This window comes from Schistocerca cancellata, chromosome 9 (assembly GCF_023864275.1).
Source record: "Schistocerca cancellata isolate TAMUIC-IGC-003103 chromosome 9, iqSchCanc2.1, whole genome shotgun sequence".
In the NCBI taxonomy this organism is placed as follows: domain Eukaryota; kingdom Metazoa; phylum Arthropoda; class Insecta; order Orthoptera; family Acrididae; genus Schistocerca; species Schistocerca cancellata.
Window position 1 is genome coordinate 384,351,114 of NC_064634.1, and position 23,833 is coordinate 384,374,946.

The window sequence follows — 23,833 nt, forward strand, 5'->3', positions numbered from 1 at the left end:
TCTGTCCTAAATTTGTGTGGCACTGAAGAATGAAACTATGTTTTATACTGCAAGTTACGTGAAAAAAGTTGTGTATAAATCAAGAAACAATCAGGAAACTATATGAAAATAGTAACTGTTCCGACAGAAAAGATATCAGTGATGACCGTGCAGCTTTTCTTAGAAAGAAATGATAATTAATCGAATCCTTTAGCTGCCAACAGGTGTTGTTGATACAACCTAGTAGGAACAGTTGAAAATGTGTGCCCCAACTGGGATGAATTTAGGTTGTGGACAGTTGGGCATGTGGGCCTCATGGGAAGTGTGCAAGGGATAAGTCCCTGCAGTCGCACTATCCTCTGTGCCCTTGGTGGCTCAGATGGATAGAGCATCTGCCATGTAAGCAGTAGATCCTGGGTTCGAGTCTCGGTCGGGGCACAATTTTAGGACAATTTTACGAAAGAGTGGTTGACACGTAAAGGAGGCTACATGAAGGACACTGGTGCAACCTATTCTTGAGTACTGCTGGAGTGTTTGGGATCCTTACAGGTTGGATTGAAGGAAGACATGGAAGCAATTCAGAGGCAGGTTGCTAGGTTTGAACAACACGTACGTGTTACGGAGATACTTCGGGAACTCAAATGGGAATTCCTGCAGGGAAGGTAATGTTCTTTTTGAAAAATTTAGAGAACTGGCATTTGAGGCTGACTGCGAAATGATTCTACAGCCGCCAACATACATTGCACGTAAGGACCACAAAGATAAGATACGGGGAAATTAGTGCTCCTAAAGAGGTGTACAGATAGTCGTTTTTATCTCGCTCTATTTGCGAGTGGAACAGGAGGGGAAATGACAAGTAGTGGTACAGGGTACCCTCTGCCACGCACCATATGGTGGCTTGCGGAGTATCTGTGTGGATGTAGAAACATTGTACAATGGGGGCTTACTGAATGAGACAGTGCAGCTGTTAAGACACTGACCTCATATTAGGGAGGATGGAATTGCTCTGTTTAGCCATCCTGATTTGGGTTTTCTGTGGTTTTCATGGATCCCTAAGGCAAATGCTGGGATAGCTCCTAAATCAAGACCACAGCTGACCATCTGTTCTATCTTCATAAAACATGTTATGTATGCTGTATGTTGTATATTTTGGCCTATTGAATTGCATTGTATTACCTTGACAGATCCTGTATGTCTATTGTGTGATGATCCTTGGATGAATAAAAACAAATAAATAAATTTTTGTGAAAAATGCAGGCAAAAATCAAAACCTGCTACATGTTGCCATTACAGAACTTTCGTCTAAGTAAGGCATACCATATAAGGAAACCTCTCTGTAATGACATATTGAATTTAGCTGTCTTCTCAAAGTAAACTTATACACACCCAATTGTAAACATGCAGTATTACAGTAGGCTGTCCTTTAAATGAAGGGAAGAGTGAGTAAAAAATGGTGTCAGGTGACTTATTTGGCTTTTATGTCATGACAAAATGGCTTTAATTAGTACATTCTTAGATTTTAAGTCTAATTTAATTGCTATTTTTGATGATCATTGTGGTAATATCAAGCATAAAATATTATCCTACGTCAGATTAGTCCTGCAGTGGTGAAAGAAGCATTGGACAAGGCCGTAAGTATATTTGTTATAGCAGTTTTGACTGGAGCAGTACTCAAATCGATGTACATCATTGTACATCATAATATCAGAAGTCTGAGTGAATTTGATATGGCTTTCAAATATTTTTTGTAAAGAACTATATTTATCATTGTAGCAGAGTTTCCTTAATTCTAGAAAACATGTATTTATTGAAAGAATATTAGCTTTTATGAGTATTGTACTTAATGTTTAATTGATTTCTGTGATTGTTATTTACTCCTTTTAGGGGCAGCTTTCTTGATTGAAGATCTGGGTCAGAATGCCAGTACATCTGGTTATGTAAGGTGCAAGCTATCTCGCGACCACAGGTATGAGTGAACAACTTTAGTTGATAATTTCGGTATTTCTGGTGATTTTTCATAGATAGTTTAGTGTGCTTATTTAATTGTTGCACATCGTTAAGCATGTTACAGTAGTTGAAACTATTTTTAATGAAACTTTTTTAATTTACATGAAAATACTACTTTTTACGTGTGTGTGTGTGTGTGTGTGTGTGTGTGTGTGTGTGTGTGTGTGTGTGTGTGTGTGTGTGTGTGTGAATTTAATTAGAATGAGATGGTGGCTAGAGTTGTTCCCTGAAAAGGCCATGATTGATTGTGCCACCATCCTTGCCCAGTGTAACTAATTATCCATATTTGTTGATCTTATATCAGTGAGATTTTAAGCTGTACACTTTGTCATGGATATACTGTATTTACTTGAATCTAAGCCACACTTTTTTCTGGTTTTTGTAATCCAAAAGACCGCCTGAGGCTTAGAATCGAGTGCAAAGTGGAAGTTCTGAAAAATGTTGGTAGATGCCACCACTACTAACTTCTGCCGTCAATATATGTAGCACTACACAAGCATGCTTTGCAGGCACAAAGATAAATACTGGGGCCAAAACCTTTGCGTCAGTAAATAAATTAAAAGGAAAGGTAGAAGAATGTAAATATTATGCCATGTATTCTTTCGTATTTGCTGCTATCTCATTTAAATCCTGTCTGCCTAATAAACTATGAAACTAGAGTGAGACAACAGCAAACGTGGAAAAATATACATAGGTCATGTTTGTTGTTGTTGTTGTTGTGGTCTTCAGTCCTGAGACTGGTTTGATGCAGCTCTCCATGCTACTCTATCCTGTGCAAGCTTCTTCATCTCCCAGTACCTACTGCAACCTACATCCTTCTGAATCTGCTTAGTGTATTGATCTCTTGGTCTCCCTCTACGATTTTTACCCTCCACGCTGCCCTCCAATGCTAAATTTGTGATCCCTCGATGCCTCAGAACATGTCCTACCAACCGATCCCTTCTTCTAGTCAAGTTGTGCCACAAACTTCTCTTCTCCCCAATCCTATTCAATACCTCCTCATTAGTTACGTGATCTACCCACCTTATCTTCAGCATTCTTCTGTAGCACCACATTTCGAAAGCTTCTATTCTCTTCTTGTCCAAACTAGTTACCGTCCATGTCTCACTTCCATACATGGCTACACTCCATACAAATACTTTCAGAAACGACTTCCTGGCACCTAAATCTATATTCGATGTTAACAAATTTCTCTTCTTGAGAAACGTTTTCCTTGCCATCGCCAGTCTACATTTTATATCCTCTCTACTTCAACCATCATCGGTTATTTTACTCCCTAAATAGCAAAACTCCTTTACTACTTGATGTGTCTCATTTCCTAATCTAATTCCCTCAGCATCACCCGACTTAATTTGACTACATTCCATTATCCTCGTTTTGCTTTTGTTGATGTTCATCTTATATCCTCTTTTCAAGACACTGTCCATTCCGTTCAACTGCTCTTCCAAGTCCTTTGCTGTCTCTGACAGAATTACAATGTCATCGGCGAACCTCAAAGTTTTTACTTCTTCTCCATGAATTTTAATACCTACTCCGAATTTTTCTTTTGTTTCCTTTACTGCTTGCTCAATATACAGATTGAATAACATCGGGGAGAGGCTACAACCCTGTCTTACTTCTTTCCCAACCACTGCTTCCCTTTCATGCCCCTCGACTCTTATAATTGCCATCTGGTTTCTGTACAAGTTGTAAATAGCCTTTCGCTCCCTGTATTTTACCCCTTCCACCTTCAGAATTTGAAAGAGAGTATTCCAGTCAACATTGTCAAAAGCTTTCTCTAAGTCTACAAATGCTAGAAACGTAGGTTTGCCTTTTCTTAATCTTTCTTCCAAGATAAGTCGTAAGGTCAGTATTGCCTCACGTGTTCCAACATTTCTACGGAATCCAAACTGATCTTCCCCGAGGTCGGCTTCTACCAGTTTTTCCATTCGTCTGTAAAGAATTCGCGTTAGTATTTTGCAGCTGTGACTTATTAAACTGATAGTTCGGTAACTTTCACATCTGTCAACACCTGCTTTCTTTGGGATTGGAATTATTATATTCTTCTTAAAGTCTGAGGGTATTTCGCCTGTCTCATACATCGTGCTCACCAGATGGTAGAGTTTTGTCATGACTTGCTCTCCTGAGGCCATCAGTAGTTCTAATGGAATGTTGTCTACTCCCGGGGCCTTGTTTTGACTCAGGTCTTTCAGTGCTCTCTCAAACTCTTCACGCAGTATCTTATCTCCCATTTCATCTTCATCTACATCCTCTTCCGTTTCCATTATATTGTCCTCAAGTACATCGCCCTTGTATAAACCCTCTATATACTCCTTCCACCTTTCTGCTTTCCCTTCTTTGCTTAGAACTGGGTTGCCATCTGAGCTCTTGATATTCATACAAGTCGTTCTCTTCTCTCCAAAGGTCTCTTTAATTTTCCTGTAGGCAGTATCTATCTTACCCCTAGTGAGACAAGCCTCTACATCCTTACATTTGTCCTCTAGCCATCCCTGCTTAGCCATTTTGCACTTCCTGTCGATCTCATTTTTGAGACGTTTGTATTCCTTTTTGCCTGCTTCATTTACTGCATTTTTATATTTTCTCCTTTCATCAATTAAATTCAATATTTCTTCTGTTACCCAAGGATTTCTATTAGCCCGCGTCTTTCTACCTACTTGATCGTCTGCTGCCTTCACCACTTCATCCCTCAGAGCTACCCATTCTTCTTCTACTGTATTTCTTTCCCCCATTCCTGTCAATTGTTCCCTAATGCTCTCCCTGAAACTCTGTACAACCTCTGGTTTAGTCAGTTTATCCAGGTCCCATCTCCTTAAATTCCCACCTTTTTGCAGTTTCTTCAGTTTCAATCTGCAGTTCATAACCAATAGATTGTGGTCAGAATCTACATCTGCCCCAGGAAATGTCTTACAATTTAAAACCTGGTTCCTAAATCTCTGTCTTACCATTATATAATCTATCTGAAACCTGTCAGTATCTCCAGGCTTCTTCCATGTATACAGCCTCCTTTCATGATTCTTGAACCAAGTGTTAGCTATGATTAAGTTATGCTCTGTGCAAAATTCTACAAGGCGGCTTCCTCTTTCATTCCTTCCCCCCAATCCATATTCACCTACTATGTTTCCTTCTCTCCCTTTTCCTACTGACGAATTCCAGTCACCCATGACTATTAAATTTTCGTCTCCCTTCACTACCTGAATAATTTCTTTTATCTCGTCATACATTTCATCTATTTCTTCATCATCTGCAGAGCTAGTTGGCATATAAACTTGTACTACTGTAGTAGGCATGGGCTTTGTGTCTATCTTGGCAACAATAATGCGTTCACTATGCTGTTTATAGTAGCTAACCCGCACTCCTATTTTTTTATTCATTATTAAACCTACTCCTGCATTACCCCTATTTGATTTTGTATTTATAAACCTGTAATCACCTGACCAAAAGTCTTGTTCCTCCTGCCACCGAACTTCACTAATTCCCACTATATCTAACTTTAACCTATGCATCTCCCTTTTTAAATTTTCTAACCTACCTGCCCGATTAAGTGATCTGACATTCCACGCTCCGATCCGTAGAACGCCAGTTTTCTTTCTCCTGATAACGACGTCCTCTTGAGTAGTCCCCGCCCGGAGATCCGAATGGGGGACTATTTTACCTCCGGAATATTTTACCCAAGAGGACGCCATCATCATTTAATCATACAGTAGAGCTGCATGTCCTCGGGAAAAATTACGGCTGTAGTTTCCCCTTGCTTTCAGCCGTTCGCAGTACCAGCACAGCAAGGCCGTTTTGGTTAATGTTACAAGGCCAGATCAGTCAATCATCCAGACTGTTGCCCCTGCAACTACTGAAAAGGCTGCTGCCCCTCTTCAGGAACCACATGTTTATCTGGCCTCTCAACAGATACCCCTCCGTTGTGGTTGCACCTACGGTACGGCCATCTGTATCGCTGAGGCACGCAAGCCTCCCCACCAACGGCAAGGTCCATGGTTCATGGGGGGAGGTCATGTTTATATTCGTATTATTCTTATGGTGAATAGTGATACAGTCAGAAATGATACACGGCAACTGACTAGATTTTTAAATCTAAGATGACTCATTTATGTGCAGAATGTAATGTACTAAAGAGGCATCTGCAAAGATTTTCAAACGGAGAAAATTTTTCGCTAAACTCTTGTTCAGAACATCTTCTATCATACACAGTCTATTATTTGATTCTTGTTGATCATTATCAAAGAAAGCAGCAGTGTAAGTAACAACAAATAGCAGTCTCTTGCCATTGTTTCGCTTGTGAGACAGTTCCTCTCTTTATTTATTGTAAGTGGCGGTAGCGCACACAAAAGCAAGCCATGCCATGAGTGGTGACAGGTTGTAAACACTCATTATCAGAAAGCGACAAACGATGCATGACACAGTACAATAATGCATTTCCAGTTTAGAGTGACGTAAACACCTCTAACAAAGAGAGTGGCACTTATCAGATCAAATCAAAATAAGCAATCGATTCAAACCAGATGAAACACGTGAAAAAGGAAAGGTACCTGTATAAATACGGACAGAACACCTGACACACAGCAATGGCTACTTGGTAAAGCTTAACTGTTAAGCTTAAGACTCGAACCAAACTAGTGTAGCTGGATCTTCATCCATTCGACCTAAACTGTGTCTCATGTTAAGATGGACCAACCTTGTTTCGATTTGGAGGTGCAGTCTAAAACTTTTCTCTCCCTTTGAATTTCGAGTCTCAAATTTCAGGTGCGACTTAGATTCGGGAACATTGTTTATCCTTGACTTCGAGTCTCATTTTTCGTATGCGGCTTAGATTCGAGTAAATACAGTAGTTTCCATAAAGAACATGGTTTATACACATTTCCTAGCCTTGCATTGTGGTGAGAACCAGTTCCTGCAACCACAAACTTTTCAGACTGAAGAATATTGGTTGGAATAAAAAGTCTGAATTTATCACTCTCTCTAAACTGTCTGACCACGTTCTCTCTCAACTGTCTGACCAACATTCCAAACATCCTGTCCAAACATAAGTGATACATCCTTAAAAGTTTTGTTGTCATGTCGGGACTAGTTTCCTTTCCTTCAGTGTGGTATCTTGTGATCCAAACTCGTCAAAGGTTAAAGCAGATCTAATAGGATTAATAGAATGTTTCTTATTCTAATGATGAAAATGTCTCTTCAAGAGAATTGATTTCTTCATTGCAATTCATTAGACCCAAAAATTTTCCCTCCATGGCAAAGTCATGGAAGGAAAGTGAAATGAAGTGAACAGGAGTTCCTGCTTTGCACCTGGGCTGATGGAGTGTCCTTTCTCCTTACTAAGGCCATTGTCTTCGTAGAGAATATATTTAAGTTAGGTGTACACATTAGAGTTTTTTTCATTCTGAGAGCCCTTGCGAGTAATACATGTTGTGTAAACACCACTGAGAATCAGTTCACCGACAGTGTCTGAGTGTGGGGAAACATCTCATATAGTCATGCTTCGCGAGTTTAGACCTCTCGTGTAGACTGCAACCTCCATCTCTAGAGAACTGCTTGCCATAGCTCTCGGACAATAAAAGCTACTTGGGCATGTTAGGAGAGCTGAGAGTACTTTGAGATTGCTGCACAGCTATATTGCGTCCCAGACTTGTGCCATATTCCACAGTTTGTACAGTACCACATCTTGATGATATAATTTGCCGTACTCATGCACACATAATAGAAGTACCCACAAAACTGCATGATTTGAACTGCTTGAGCAGTTGGCTAATTTTGAAACTACTAGACTTAATGCTATGTTGCAAATAACATACAAAAGCATCATAGACATATAATATAGAATTAATAAACAAAAATAAAAAAAAATTCTTGCTGGAGAGACTCAATATCATGTTAATATGATACTATGAATGGCAGACTAGCGCACTACTCACTGTGCCAGTTTAACACTGCAACAAATCCTTGTGTAAATGTGTACAAGCATTGCTGTCATAATGGATACACACCGTGAGTGAATATCGGTGATGTGGCGTAAAAGTAGTAATTAAGAAAGCTGCCATGAAGTGTACTCAGGACGAAGTTGTGTATTTAATTAGTGTGTAGGAGGGAAGGCCAGCATTATGGGATGTACAGTTACTGGACGACAGACAGTGGGCTAAGAAGCAAAGTTTTTTGACAGTAGTGGCTACAGTTTTTAATACCCCCACAGAAGATATTTACCAGAATATTCACAATTCAAGGAACCAGGCAAATCAGTTTTATTACATATTTAATTAACATACAGAAACAGATGTTGTGTTTGGAAGTAATAGTTTTGGAAGTTGGAAAATTGCCCTTTAACTTCAAATAATATAGCTGTATCAGTAATTTTGTAGATGTGATATTTATTTATTGTACTAAGTTTTGAAGCTCCTCTTCTCGTTCTTCCACGTTTGCGATTTAATAACTGGGCTATCTTGGAAATCGGCCTTATGCAAACACAACTAGTTTATTTTTATATTTCCCCAGACAAGTTTTGACACCAATGTGTCATCTTCTGTGGGTTAACTTTTATTTTTTGTAAAGTACAATATCACATTTGTAATAATTTAACTATTGTAGGCCTAAGAAATACAATTTGCAATTTTCTTCATTTTGTTTGGACATTCACCCTAAAATTACATTGTTGATTAAACTATTGATTTTAGTGCTCATTTTCGTCGGTTTTTTTTTTTTTTTACAGCATGTCATCTGCAAACTAGCTAGTCCGTTGTGGTGGGGCCACCATGTACCCTGTTGGTTGTAGTCTCCTGACCACACAGGGATCGCTCTGCTGATGCCTGTGCCATTAACTCCCCACGTATGCCAAGGGGTAGATGCCCATCCCCATGGGGCATCGGGACTCCCAGCAATGGCCATCCTGCCAGGTGGCCTTAGCAGTAGCTGGGTGGCGCCCGTGGGGCGGGCCCCTGCTCAGAGTGGGTGGCATCAGGGCAGATGACATGCGATGAAGCATAGTCCATCATCTCTTGCTGGTGGTCGAACACCAGCAGACTCTGAGCGTTCACGAGCTCAATTCAGCGCACAGAAGTATGACCCCAAATAGTTACCCTCCCTGGACCCACCATGGGAGGGTAGTCAGGGCGCTAATGACCATGGAAGTTGTGCGCCCTAAAACCACAAAAAAAAAAAAAAAAAAAAAAAAAAAAACCATGGGAGGAACCTCAGGCTAAGGACAGCCACAGATCTTATTCGCCCCTTGTATGTTCGAGAGCTGATGGGGAATCTTTCATGATGATGAAGCCTCACTATTTTGTTGAGCATTTAGAGGACAAGTTTGGGGAGGTGGAGGGCTTGTCCAAAATGAGATCTGGGTCAGTCTTGATCAAAACAGCATCGTCTGCCCAGTCACGGGCGTTACTCGCTTGTGACAAGCTGGGGGATGTTTCTGTAACCATCACGCCCCATAAGAGCTTAAATATGGTCCAGGGAATCATAATTTACAGGGACCTTCTTTTGCCGTCTGACGATGAGCTGCACGCCAATTTAGAGTGGCGAGGTGTACATTTTGTTCGGCGTGTCCACCGGGGTCTGAGAGATAATCAGGTTGCCACCAGTGCCTTCATCTTGGCCTTAGAGGGTGATACATTGCCCTAGAAGGTCAAGGTGGTGATCTACCGCTGTCATGTAAAGCCCTATATCCCTCGCCCTATGCAGTAAGCTACTACAAACAGTATAGTGAACGCATTATTGTGGCCAAGATAGATACGAAGCCCACGCCTACCACAGTAGCACAAGTTTATATGCCTACTAGCTCTGCAGATGACGAAGAAATTGAAGAAATGTATGATGAAATAAAAGAAATTATTCAGATAGTGAAGGGAGACGAAAATTTAATAGTCATGGGTGACTGGAATTCGAGTGTAGGAAAAGGGAGAGAAGGAAACATAGTAGGTGAATATGGATTGGGGCTAAGAAATGAAAGAGGAAGCCGCCTGGTAGAATTTTGCACAGAGCACAACTTAATCATAGCTAACACTTGGTTTAAGAATCATGATAGAAGGTTGTATACACGGAAGAACCCTGGAGATACTAAAAGGTATCAGATAGATTATATAATGGTAAGACAGAGATTTAGGAACCAGGTTTTAAACTGTAAGACATTTCCAGGGGCAGATATGGACTCTGACCACAATCTATTGGTTATGAACTGTAGATTAAAACTGAAGAAACTGCAAAAAGGTGGGAATTTAAGGAGATGGGACCTGGATAAACTGACTAAACCAGAGGTTGTACAGAGTTTCAGGGAGAGCATAAGGGAACAATTGGCAAGAATGGGGGAAAGAAATACAGTAGAAGAAGAGTGGGTAGCTTTGAGGGATGAAGTGGTGAAGGCAGCAGAGGATCAAGTAGGTAAAAAGATGAGGGCTAGTAGAAATCCTTGGGTAACAGAAGAACATTGAATTTAATTGATGAAAGGAGAAAATATAAAAATGCAGTAAATGAAGCAGGCAAAAAGGAATACAAACGTCTCAAAAATGAGATCGACAGGAAGTGCAAAATGGCTAAGCAGGGATGGCTAGAGGAGAAATGTAAGCGTGTAGAGGCTTATCTCACTAGGGGTAAGACAGATACTGCCTACAGGAAAATTAGAGACCTTTAGAGAAAAGAGAACCACTTGTATGAATATCAAGAGCTCAGATGGAAACCTAGTTCTAAGCAAAGAAAGGAAAGCAGAAAGGTGGAAGGAGTATATAGAGGGTCTATACAAGGGCGATGTACTTGAGGACAATATTATGGAAATGGAAGAGGGTGTAGATGAAGATGAAATGGGAGATATGATACTGCGTGATGAGTTTGACAGAGCACTGAAAGACCTGAGTCGCAACAAAGCTCCGGGAGTAGACAACATTCCATTAGAACTACTGACAGACTTGGGAGAGCCAGTCCTGACAAAACTCTACCATATGGTGAGCAAGATGTATGAGACAGGCGAAATACCCTCAGACTTCAAGAAGAACATAATAATTCCAATCCCAAAGAAATCAGGTGTTGACACGTGTGAAAATTACCGAACTATCAGTTTAATAAGTCACAGCTGCAAAATATACTAACACGAATTCTATACAGACAAATGGAAAAACTGGTAGAAGCCGACCTTGGGGAAGATCAGTTTGGATTCCGTAGAAATATCGGAATACGTGAGGCAATACTGACCCTACGATTTATCTTAGAAGCTAGATTAAGGAAAGGCAAACCTAAGTTCCTAGCATTTGTAGACTTAGAGAAAGCTTTTGACACTGTTGACTGGAATACTCTCTTTCAAATTCTGAAGTTGGCAGGGGTAAAATACAGCTATTTACAATTTGTACAGAAACCAGATGGCAGTTATAAGAGTCGAGGGACATGAAAGGGAAGCAGTGGTTGGGAAGGGAGTGAGACAGGGTTGTAGCCTCTCCCCAATGTTATTCAATCTCTATATTGAGCAAGCAGTGAAGGAAACAAAAGAAAAATTCGGAGTAGGTATTAAAATCCATGGAGAAGAAATAAAAACTTTGAGGTTTGCCAATGACATTGTAGTTCTGTCACACAGCGAAGGACCTGGAAGAGCAATTAAATGGAATGGATAGTGTCTTGAAAGGAGGATATAAGATGAACATCAACAAAAGCAAAACAAGGATAATGGAATGTAGTCGAATTAAGTCGGGTGATGCTGAGGGAATTAGATTAGGAAATGAGACACTTAAAGGAGTTTTGCTATTTGGGGAGCAAAATAACTGATGATGCTCGAAGTAGAGAGGATGTAAAATGTAGACTGGCAATGGCAAGGAAAGCATTTCTGAAGAAGAGAAATTTGTTAACATCGAGTATAGGTTTAAGTGTCAGGAAATCGTTTCTGAAAGTATTTGGAGTGTAGCCATGTATGGAAGTGAAACAGGGACGATAAATAGTTTGGACCAGAAGAGAATAGAAGCTTTCGAAATGTGGTGCTACAGAAGAATGCTGAAGATTAGATGGGTAGATCATATAACTAATGAGGAGGTATTGAATGGAATTGGGGAGGAGTTTGTGGCGCAACTTGACTAGAAGAAGGGATCGGTTGGTAGGACATGTTCTGAGGCATCATCAAGGGATCACCAGTATAGTATTGGAGGGCAGCGTGGAGGGTAAAAATCGTAGAGGGAGACAAAGAGATGAATACACTAAGCAGATTCAGAAGAATGTAGGTTGCAGTAGGTACTGGGAGATGAAGAAGCTTGCACAGGATAGAGTAGCATGGAGAGCTGCATCAAACCAGTCTCTGGACTGAAGACCACAACAAGAACAACATGCAGTGCTTTAAGTGCTGGAAGTTCGGCCATATGTCTTCCTGCTGTACTTCCATGACATGTCTATTTTGCGGACACCCATCACATCCCAATACTCCGCGTGCCCCATCTCCCATCTGTGTCAGCTGCAGAGAGCACCATTCGCCTTGCTTGCCAGGCTGCAGGATTCTCTAGAAAGAAAGAAAAATTATGGAGTACAATACTCTGGACTGACTGTCCTACACTGAGGCTAAGAGAAAATTTGAATGCCTGCATCCTGTGCGTAGACATTGTCTTACACCTCCGCTACAACAGTTTTGGGCACTATCAGCTCTGCCGACCCCAGTCACCTCTCAGAGCCGGAAGACTACACCTGCCCCCTTGATGGTGGTGTGCACTTCCCTCCCTGTTGCTCCTGCACCACCTACTTTGGGAGGAACACCCCCCCCCCCCCCCCCCCACCCCCCAACCATCGGGGACGTCCGTCCTCACTTCTAAGCTGGAGGAGCGCAAGTCTTCTTCCGCTTCTCACGCTACGAAGAGGTCCCTTGGGTCACTCCCTTCCCAGGTTTCTGCTAGTTGGAAAGATGATGCCTGCCAGTGACTGAAGAGCCCAAAAGCAGCTGGTTGTAGGGCTTCACTCTTGTCCTCAGTCCCAGAGACCGATCCAGTGAAGTCCTTCCAGCCAGGGAAACCCAAGGAGCTGTGAGAGAAATCCAAAAAGAAGACCCCGTAAGACCAAGGAAATTGCGGTGGCACCCACACCACTGCTACCTATGAGCACTGCATCTGAGGATGGGGTGGAGATTTTGGAGTCCACTGAGGACCTAGATCTCGCCAGACCCTTAGACACAATGGATATGGACAGCTCAGGCAATAAGTCGGTGGCAGCAGGTGACTCTGAGGTTAAACTACCTCATTGAATGTTCCATGCCTTTCCAATCTCACAATGACGTCATCCTCCAGTGGAATTGCGGTGGTTTTTTCCACCCCCTGGCTGAGCTATGGCAACGAAGCTTTACACCTGCTATCTTCATTGCCCTCCAGGAGACTTGGTTCCTGGCAATGCGGACCCCTGCCCTAGGGATATTACAGGAACCGTAGTGACTATAATCGAGTGTCAGGTGGAGTTTGCGTTTTTGTCGTAAACTCAGTCTGTAGCGAACTTGTGCTCCTTCAAACCCCTCTTGAAGCTGTGGCTGTCACAATAAGGACGACACAGGAAATAATTGTCTGCAGTGTATATCTTCCTCCAGATCGTGCAGTACCCCTGAATGCATTAGCTGCACTGATTGATCAACTCCCTAAACCTTTCCTACTTCTGGGAGATTTTAACGCTCATAACCCCTTGTGGAGTGGCACAGTGTTTACTGGCCGAGGCAGAGATCTCAAAACTTTACTTTCTCAGTTTGACCTCTGCCTCTTTAAAACTGGGGCAGCCACACATTTCAGTGTGGCTCATGGTAGTTACTCAGCCATTGATTTATCAATTTGCACTCAGGACTTCTCCCATCTATCCACTGGAGAGCACATGATGACCTATGTGGCAGTGACCACATCCCCATCTGCCTGTGACTGCCCCAGCGTCAGGCCCATGGACGCCTACCCAGATGGGCTTTAAACAAGGCAGACTGGGAAGCTTTCACCTCTGCTGTCACTGTTGAATCTCCCCCACACGGTAACATCGATATGATGCGGCAGAAAATGTGATCCTTCGCTCTTTAGGGTGTCCGAGGCATAAGGCAGTTCCTTGGTGGTCACTGGAAGTTGCTGAAGGAATTAAGGAGCGTCAGCGAGCTCGACAGCGGCATAAACAGCAACCTTTTCTGTAGCACCTCATAGTCTTTAAACGGCTCCGTGCCCATGTTCGCCAGCTTATCAAATGATGGAAGCAGGAGTGTTGGGAGAGATATGTCTTGACCATTGGGTGCCGTACGTCACCTTCTCAAGTCCTGGCAAAGATCAAACGTCTTTTTGGGTACCAGATCCCAACAGGCGTTCCAGGTGTTACCGTAAATGGCGTGTTATGTATCGACACAAACCCGATTGATGAGCACTTTGCTCAAGTCTCTGTGTCGAGGAATTACCGCCCCTTCCCTCCCCACCCCCCCCAGCCTTTCGCACTCTCAAATGGCGGTTGGAAGGGAACGTACTCTCATTCCCTACACACCACAGTGAATCCTATAACATCCCATTTACAGAGTGGGAGCTCCTCAGTGCCCTTGCACATTGCCCTGACACAGCTCCTGGGCTTGACTTGATCTCTCATCTGACTAACAAACGACATCTCCTCGTCGTCTTCAACCAGATCTGGTGCGATGGCGTCTTCTCATCGCTATGGCAGGAGAGCACCATCTTTCTGGTGCTCAAACCAAGTAAAAACCAACTTGATGTGGATAGCTATTGGCCCATCAGCATCAGCAACGTTCTTCGTAAGCTCCTGGAACATATGGTATGTCAGCAGTTGTGTTGGGTCCTGGAGTCACGTGGCCTTCTGGCTCCATGTCAGGGCGGCTTCCGCCAGGGTCGCTCTACCACTGATAATCTTGAGTCCCTCGAGTCTGCCATCCGAACAGCCTTTTAAAGACGGCAACACGTGGTTGCTGTCGTTTTTTACTTACATAAGGCATACAACACGACCTGGTGACATCATATCCTTGCCACGTTGTATGAGTGGGGTCTCCAGGGCCTGTTCCTTATTTTTAACCAAAACTTCCTGTTGCTCCACACTTTCTGTGTCCAAGTTGGTGCCTACCATCGCTCCATCCATATCCAGGAGAATGGAGTCCCGCAGGGCTCTGTATTGAGTGTGTGTCTATTTTTAGTGGCCATTAACGGTCTAGCAGCAGCTGTCGGGCACTCTGTCTCACCTTCTCTGTATGCAGAAGACTTCTGCATTTTGTACTGCTCCACCAGTACTGGTGTTGCTGAGCGTCGCCTACAGGGAGCCATCCACAAGGCACAGTCATGGGCTATAGCTGACGGCTTCCAGTTTTTAGCCGCAAAGTCATGTGTCATGCACTTCTGTCGGCGTCGTACTGTTCATCTGGACCCAGAACTTTACCTCCATGATGATCCACTCATTGTAGTAGAGACATATCGATTCTTAGGACTGGTTTTCGACGCTCAATTGATTTGGTTTCCTCATCTTCATCAGCTTAAGGAGAAGTACTGGCAGCACCTCAATGCCATCCGTTGCCTGAGCAACACCAATTGGGGTGCAGATTGCTCTAAGCTGCTGCAGCTCTACAGAGCCCTTGTCCAATCCAGAATTGACTATGAGAGTGTGGTTTATGGTTCGGCAGCACCCTCAGCGTTGCCTTTACTCGACCCTGTGCACCACTGCGGGGTTTGACTAGCGACAGGAACTTTTAGGACAAGCCCGGTGACCAGCGCACTGGTGGAGGCTGGAGTCCCTCCATTGCCGATCAGATGTGCACAACTGCTCGCCAGTTATGCAACACACATTCATAGTTCTCTTGAGCATCCGAATTACCATCTCCTTTTCCGCCCGCGGCAGTCCCCCTCATGCATTGGCGGCCCTGGTTGGGTCTGACGATTGCGGTTTGAGTGCGGCCCCTTCTCTCCGAAGTGGAGTCTTTCCCTTTACCACCTCTACTTGAGGTCTGTTCACATATGCCTCCATGGTGTATGCCTCGGCCGCAGCTTCGTCTGGACCTTTCACGTGGCCCTAATGACTCCGTTAACCCTGCAGCTCTCTGCTGTCACTTCCTCTCAATTCTTAATGTGTCCCGGGGCTCTGAAGTGGTTTACACCAATGGCTCGATGGCTGATAGTCAACGCTTTGCCTATGTTCATGGTGGCCATATTGAACAGCATTCCTTACCCATTGGCTGCAGAGCTGGTGGCCATTTCACGTGCATTTCAGTATCCCCATTCATGCCCTGGGGTGTATTTTCTTTTATGTACTGACTGTAAATGAGTATGTGATTTGATGTTGGGAAGAGAAACTTCTGACACCAATGTTAATGTATAAAATGGCAGGGAAGGGGGAAGGAGGTTGTTAAATATGCCTCGTAGTGGCAGTGTGCGGGAGGTCGAGCGGTCAGTATTTGATAGTGGGTATCCAGGGCTACCGTTAAATGACAAAAAAGTGAATTAAGTACAATAAAGAGGATGTATTTCGATATATGGAGTATAATAGGCGCACCTAGGATTGGAAGTTAGCAGGTTTAGGCCAGTCTAGGAGATCGAACAATTAAATGAAATGGGTAATGGAAGGGAAAGTGGTTCATGTTAACTTACGTTGGTGGCCGGTCATGAAAGGAGATCCAGAGGCCTTTCAAAAAGATATCTGTTCTGCTCAAGGTCTGAATTACAAGAGAGAGAAGCAGCTGTGTTCTGCACCGCAGACCACTCGAGCTTTCACACATGTGATCGGCATCCCGTGCACGCTACTGGCTAAAACCAATGGCGTGAATTCGCTAGCAGTTTCAGCAGAGGGCTCAAGGCATCTCTTGTCAGCAGCTTTAACTGGACAGAACTGCCTTGGTTTTTGAAAGACAGACAACTTGTGTCACGTAGGCACAGCGTAAGTTGCTCTGGGAGTAAACTTGTAAAGATTTGACTGGGCCTTTGAACTACATTTTTTAAACCATTTCCCTAAAATATTCCTTGACTGGCTACCACCATGCACATGACTCCTTGAGCAGCCTGAAAACTATCGACGAGTGCTACCGTAATCATCTTTGGTAGTGTCCATCCAGGAGTCCATCTATGCCCTGGAACGGTCGAGTCATTCAGTGGTGTTCGTCTGGACCCTTGGTCATGTCGAAATACCAGGAAATGAACTTGCTGACAGGCTGGCCAAACAGGCTACACGGAAACCACTTCTGGTGATGAGCATCCCCACAACTGACCTGCGTTCGTTATTACGCCGCAAGGTTTTTCAGCTTTTGAAGACGGAATAGTAAAATCTCATTACACACAACAAACTGCAAGCCATTAAGGGGACCGTGAATGTGTGGAAATCCTCGATGAGGGCCTCTCACAGGGACTCCGTGGTTCTCTGCTGGCTCCACATTGGCCATACCTGGGCAACCCACGGCTACCTCCTGCGCTGTGAAGACCCAACTCAGTGTCGGTGCGGCGCCCGGTTGACAGTGGCCCATATTCTTCTGCTCTGTCCTCCTTTGACTGCCCTGCGGCTTCATCTTCGGTTGCCGAACTCGTTATCATTGATTTTAGCAGACAACGCCTCATCGGCTGATTTGGTTTTACGTTTCATCCATGAAGATGGGTTTTATCATTTGATCTGAGTTTTAGTGCATGTCCTTTGTCCCTCTTTGTCCTCCACTCTAGTGCTTTTAGGGTGTAGGTTTTAATGGGTTGCTGGGTGGTTGGCTTTTTGTTTTTGTGGTCGGCCAGCCACTATAATCTGCTTCCTTGTTTTACTCTCTTCTAACTGTTTCTTGCATCTCTGTTTTCTTGTCCTCTTTTTTTTTGTGTTCATTGCCTTTTCTTTGTTTTTGTAGTCTTTCCTTTCTTTCCGTTTTGTGTTATATGTCTCGTCTGTTTTATTCTCACACTTATGGCATTGTTTTAGTAGGAACGAGAGGCCGATGACCTCATAGTTTGGACCCTTTCCCCTCTTTTAAACCAACCAATCAACCATCTGAAGGAAGCAGGGGTAAAATACAGGAAGCAAAAGGCTATTTACAGTTTGTACTGAAACCAGACAGCAGTTAAGAGTTGTTGAGGGGCAATGAAAGAAAGCAGTGGTTGAGTAGGTAGTGATACGGAGTTGCAGCCTATCCCCGATATTCAGTCTGTGTATTGAGCAAGCAGTAAAGGAAACAAAAGAAAAATTTGGAGCAGGAGTTAAAATCCATGGAGAAGAAATAAAAACTTCGAAGTTGGCTGATGATATTGTAATTCTGTTAGACAGCAGCTGCCTTGGTATAGCAGCTGAACAGGATAGACTGTGTCTTGTAAGGAGAATATAAGATGAACATCAGCAAAAGCAGAACAAGTATGATGGAACATAGTCGAATTAAATCAGCTTATGCTGGGGGAATTAGATTAAGAAATGAGTCTCTTAAAGTAGCAGATTCTATTTTGCTATTTTGCTATTTGGGCAGTAAAATAGCTGACGATAGATAAAGTAGAGGGGATATAAAATGTAGATGGGCAATGGCAAGAAAAGCATTTCTGAAGAAGAGAAATTTAACATAAAATATTGATTAAGTGTTAGGAAGTCCTTTCTGAAAGTATTTCTTTGAAGGATAGCAATGTATGGAAGTGAAGCATGATCAATAAACAGTTTAGACAAAAAGAGAATAGAAGCTTTTGAAGTGTGATGCTACAGAATATTAGACAGATAGATCTCATAACAAATGAGGCAGTATGAAATAGAATTGGGAAGAAAAGAAAATTATGGCACAACCCGAATGAAAGAAGGGGTTGATTGATAGGGCACATTCTTAGACATCAAGGGATCATGAGTTTAGTACTGTAGGGAAGTGTGAGGGAGGGGGGGTGGGAGGTAAAAATTGTAGAGTGAGACCAAGAGATGAATACAGTAAGCAGATTCAGATGGATGTAAATTGCAGTTGTTATTCAGAGATGAGCATTGCACAGGATAGAGTAGCACAGAGAGCTGCACCAGATCAGTCTTTGGACAGAAGATGACAACAACAACAAGAATTAAGCAAAGAAACAGAACACAGAATTATGGGAGAATGTGGGCTTGGTAGCAGAAATGAGGGAATACAAAGATTAATTGAATTCTCCTTTAATCTTTTGCCACTGATAGTGTATATACTGTTCAAAAATCACATGAGGAGGTATACTTGAAAAAAGCCTGGATACAAGAGAAGATAGCTGGATTACATCACAGTGAAAGATTCTGAAGTCTGACATTGGACTGTAAAGCGTACACATGCCCAGACACACATTCAAATCATAATTTGGTAATAATGAAGAGCAGACTGAAGTTTAAGAGAACTGTGTTCAAGAATCAGTGTGAGAGAAATGAAGTTCTGAGGGATGATGCATGTTTGAAGTTCTCTGAGGCTGCAAGTACTGCGGCAATGAATACCTCAGTAACCAATTCAGTTGAAGAAGACATGTCAAATAAGGATGATGATGGAAGTTGGACAGACAAACAAAGGTGCAAGGAAGGTAACTCCAAAGAACACTTGGGTAACAGAAGAAATGTGTGAATTGATCAACAAATAAATAAAGTAAGTACAACAGTGCTCTTGAAGAGACTGAAATACAGTAATTTTACTTAGGAATGAAACGAATAGGGAATGCAGGAAATTATTGCAGAAAAAGTGTGAAGAAGTCTGAAATGAAGTGGCCGTTGGAAGGAGAGATTCTGCATACAGAAAAATAAAAAAAAAAATCTTCACTGAAATTAAAAGCAAAGGCTTCAAAATTAAAAGTGCAAGAGGAATTTCACTGTTATATGTAGAGGAAAGAGCGGGAAGGTGAAAAGAGTACATTGAAGGCCTCTTCAAATGACATGATTCAAGAAGAAATGGGAATCAATAGGAAAGACATGTGATCTAGCATTACAGTCATAGTTTAACAGAGCTTTGGAAGAATTGCAGTTAAATAAGGCAGAAGAAATAGATTACATTCCTACTCCATTATTGGTGTAAATTGCAACCAGACGACTATTCAAGTTAGTGTGAAAATGTGTGGGACTGGAGACATAAATCACCAGAATTTTGTAGAAATATCATCCACACAGTCCTGAAGATAGCAAGGGCAGATACGTGTAAGAACTGCTGCACAATCAGCTTAACAGCTGATCCAGCCATGTTGCTATTAAAAACAGCATACAGAAGAATGGAAAAGAAGATTGGGGATCTGTTCGGTAGCAGTCATTTTGGCTTTAGGAAATGTAAAGGCACTGGAGAGGCAATTCTACTGTTGAGCTTGATAATGGAGGTAAGACTGAAGAAAAATCAAGACAAATTCATAGGATTTGTCAATCTACAAAAAGTATTTAACAATATAAAATGGTGCATTACGTTCAGAATTTTCAGAAAACTAGGAGTAAGCTTTAGGGGAAAATGAGTAATGTACAATTTTTGCAAGTACCAAAAGAGAACAATAGGAATGGAAGACCAAGAACAAAGTCTTTGGATTAAAAATAGTCTAGGACAGGGGTGTTGCCTTTTAGTCCTGCTCTTTAGTCAACATGTTGAAGAACCAGTGATGGAAGTAAAGAGAGGTTCAGGCTTGGGCTTAAAATTTAGAGTGGAAGGATAACAATAATACGATTCACTGATGGCATTACTGCCCTCAGTGAAACTCAAGAAGAATTACAGAATTGTTTGAATGAAATGAACAGTTTAATGAGTACTGAATATGGATTGAGGGTAGACCAAAGAAAGACATAAGTAATAAGGAGTAGCAGAAATGAGATCAAATTTACAACAAATTTGGTTACCAGAAAGTAAACGAAGTGAAGGAATTGTGCTATCTTGGAAGCAAAATAACACGACTGATGAAGCAGAGAAAACATAAAAAGCAGATTAGCACACTGAAAGAGGGCATTTGCGGCCAAAAGAAGTCTACTAGTATCAAACATTGGCCTCAAATTTATATATTGTCTAAAAGTGAATCTTCGCTTATTGGACAAATGGAAGAAAAGATAATTGAAGCATTTGAAATATAGAAAGAGACTGAAAATTAGTTGGACTAATAAAATGAAATGGAGATGTTCTCCACAAAATCAGAGAGGAAACAAACATGAGTAGCACTGACAAGGAGGAGGGACAGGTTGATAGTACATGCATTAAGACATCGGGGAATAACTTCCATGGTACTGAGTGGAGCTGTGGAGGATAAAAACAGCAGGGGAAAGCAAAGATTTGAATATATCCAGCAAATGAAATTCTCTGGAAGATCAAAACTGTATGCCACACTGGGACTTGAACCTGGATATCCAGCAAATAATGGGGACATTGGGAGCAAAGTGCTACACTTGAGATGAAGAGATCAGTACAGGAGAGGGAATTGTGGAAGACCACATCAAACCATTCAGAAGACTGATGATGAAAATATATATAAAAATCTGTTACAAATATATATTTGTGTGTGTGTGTGTGTGTGTGTGTGTGTGTGTGTGTTTTAGGTGTATATGTCCCTGTAAAACATCACCATGAAACTAGAAATAAGTACAATATATCTGTAGCAAAAGGCTGTGAAACAGAATTCAGGAATACATCAGCACTGTGGGATTCAGTCAATAGCAGGTTAACACATATATCATTCCAAACAGAAACATTGAACATGTAAGAAAGACTTTCATATGGTGTGCTAATACATTCCTTTCCTGTATTTTCCATGATTAGTGTTCTATTAAGAGATTTAAGAAATGAATTTGGTCATGAAAATACAATGTTTTTGGGCTTGTCTATATAACATTTTTTTTCTGATATGAATATAATAGAGGGAAACAATCCATGTGGGAAAATATATCTAAAAACAAAGATGATGTGACTTACCAAACGAAAGTGCTGGCAGGTTGATAGACACACAAACAAACACAAACATACACACAAAATTCAAGCTTTCACAACCAATGGTTGCTTCATCAGGAAAGAGGGAAGGAGAGGGAAAGACGAAAGTATGTGGGTTTTAAGGGAGAGGGTAGGAGTCATTCCAATCCCGGGAGTGAAAAGACTTACCTTAGGGGGAAAAAAGGACAGGTATACACACGCATATCCATCTGCACATACACAGACACAAGCAACATTTGTAAAGGCAAAGAGTTTGGGCAGAGATGTCAGTCGAGGTGGAAGTACAAAGGCAAAGATGTTGTTGAATGACAGGTGAGGTATGAGCAGCGACAACTTGAAATTAGCGGAGGTTGAGGCCTGGCGGGTAACGAGAAGAGAGGATATACTGAAGGGCAAGTTCCCATCTCCGGAGTTCTGACAGGTTGGTGTTGGTGGGAAGTATCCAGATAACCCGGACGATGTAACACTGTGCTAAGATGTGCTGGCCATGCACCAAGGCATGTTTAGCCACAGGGTGATCCTCATTACCAACAAACACTGTCTGCCTGTGTCCATTCATGTGAATGGACAGTTTGTTGCTGGTCATTCCCACATAGAGAGCTTCACAGTGTAGGCAGGTCAGTTGGTAAATCACGTGGGTGCTTTCACACGTGGCTCTGCCTTCGATCGTGTACACCTTCCGGGTTACAGGACTGGAGTAGGTGGTGGTGGGAGGGTGCATGGGACAGGTTTTACACCGGGGCGGTTACAAGGGTAGGAGCCAGAGGGTAGGGAAGGTGGTTTGGGGATTTCATAGGGATCAACTAAGAGGTTACGAAGGTTAGGTGGATGGCGGAAAGACACACTTGGTGGAGTGGGGAGGATTTCATGAAGGATGGATCTCATTTCAGGGCAGGATTTGAGGAAGTCGTATCCCTGCTGGAGAGCCAGATTCAGTGTCTGATCCAGTCCCGGAAAGTATCCTGTCACAAGTGGGGCACTTTTGGGGTTCTTCTGTGGGAGATTCTGGGTTTGAGGGGATGAGGAAGTGGCTCTGGTTATTTTCTTCTGTACCAGGTCAGGAGGGTAGTTGCGGGATGCGAAAGCTGTTTTCAGGTTGTTGGTGTAATGGTTCAGGGATTCCGGACTGGAGCAGATTCGTTTGCCACGAAGACCTAGGCTGTAGGGAAGGGATCAAGTACCACGGTCGTGGAACCCTTGTCCGCTCGAAGAATGACAATGGATCGGTCAGCCTGCCACCCATTCCACATCAAACGGTCCCTTCCCTACAGCCTAGGTTTTCGTGGCAAACGAATCTGCTCCAGTCCGGAATCCCTGAACCATTACACCAACAACCTGAAAACAGCTTTCGCATCCCGCAACTACCCTCCCGATCTGGTACAGAAGCAAATAACCAGAGCTGCTTCCTCATCCCCTCAAACCCAGAACCTCCCACAGAAGAATCCCAGAAGTGCCCCACTTGTGACAGGATACTTTCCGGGACTGGGTCAGACTCTGAATCTGGCTCTCCAGCAGGGATACGACTTCCTCAAATCCTGCCCTGAAATGAGATCCATCCTTCATGAAATCCTCCCCACTCCACCAAGAGTGTCTTTCCGCCGTCCACCTAACCTTCGTAACCTCTTAGTTGATCCCTATGAAATCCCCAAACCACCTTCCCTACCCTCTGGCTCCTACCCTTGTAACCGCCCCGGTGTAAAACCTGTCCCATGCACCCTCCCACCACCACCTACTCCAGTCCTGTAACCCGGAAGGTGTACACGATCGAAGGCAGAGCCACGTGTGAAAGCACCCACGTAATTTACCAACTGACCTGCCTACACTGTGAAGTTCTCTATGTGGGAATGACCAGCAACAAACTGTCCATTCGCATGAATGGACACAGGCAGACAGTGTTTGTTGGTAATGAGGATCACCCTGTGGCTAAACATGCCTTGGTGCACGGCCAGCACATCTTAGCACAGTGTTACACCGTCCGGGTTATCTGGATACTTCCCACTAACGCCAACCTATCAGAACTCCGGAGATGGGAACTTGCCCTTCAGTATATCCTCTCTCCTCATTATCCGCCAG

General features: G+C 42.8%; 1 protein-coding gene across 2 annotated transcripts in view; it reads left to right on the plus strand.

Annotated features, from left to right (window-relative positions):
• Positions 1-23,833, plus strand: part of LOC126101126 (zinc finger FYVE domain-containing protein 21-like) — a 65,017-nt gene that overhangs the window by 9,421 nt on the left and 31,763 nt on the right. For both annotated transcript variants that reach the window (XM_049911812.1, XM_049911811.1), the window contains exon 4: positions 1,864-1,945. In XM_049911812.1, coding sequence (XP_049767769.1) covers positions 1,864-1,945 — 82 coding nt within the window. The remainder of the gene's footprint in view (positions 1-1,863; positions 1,946-23,833) is intronic.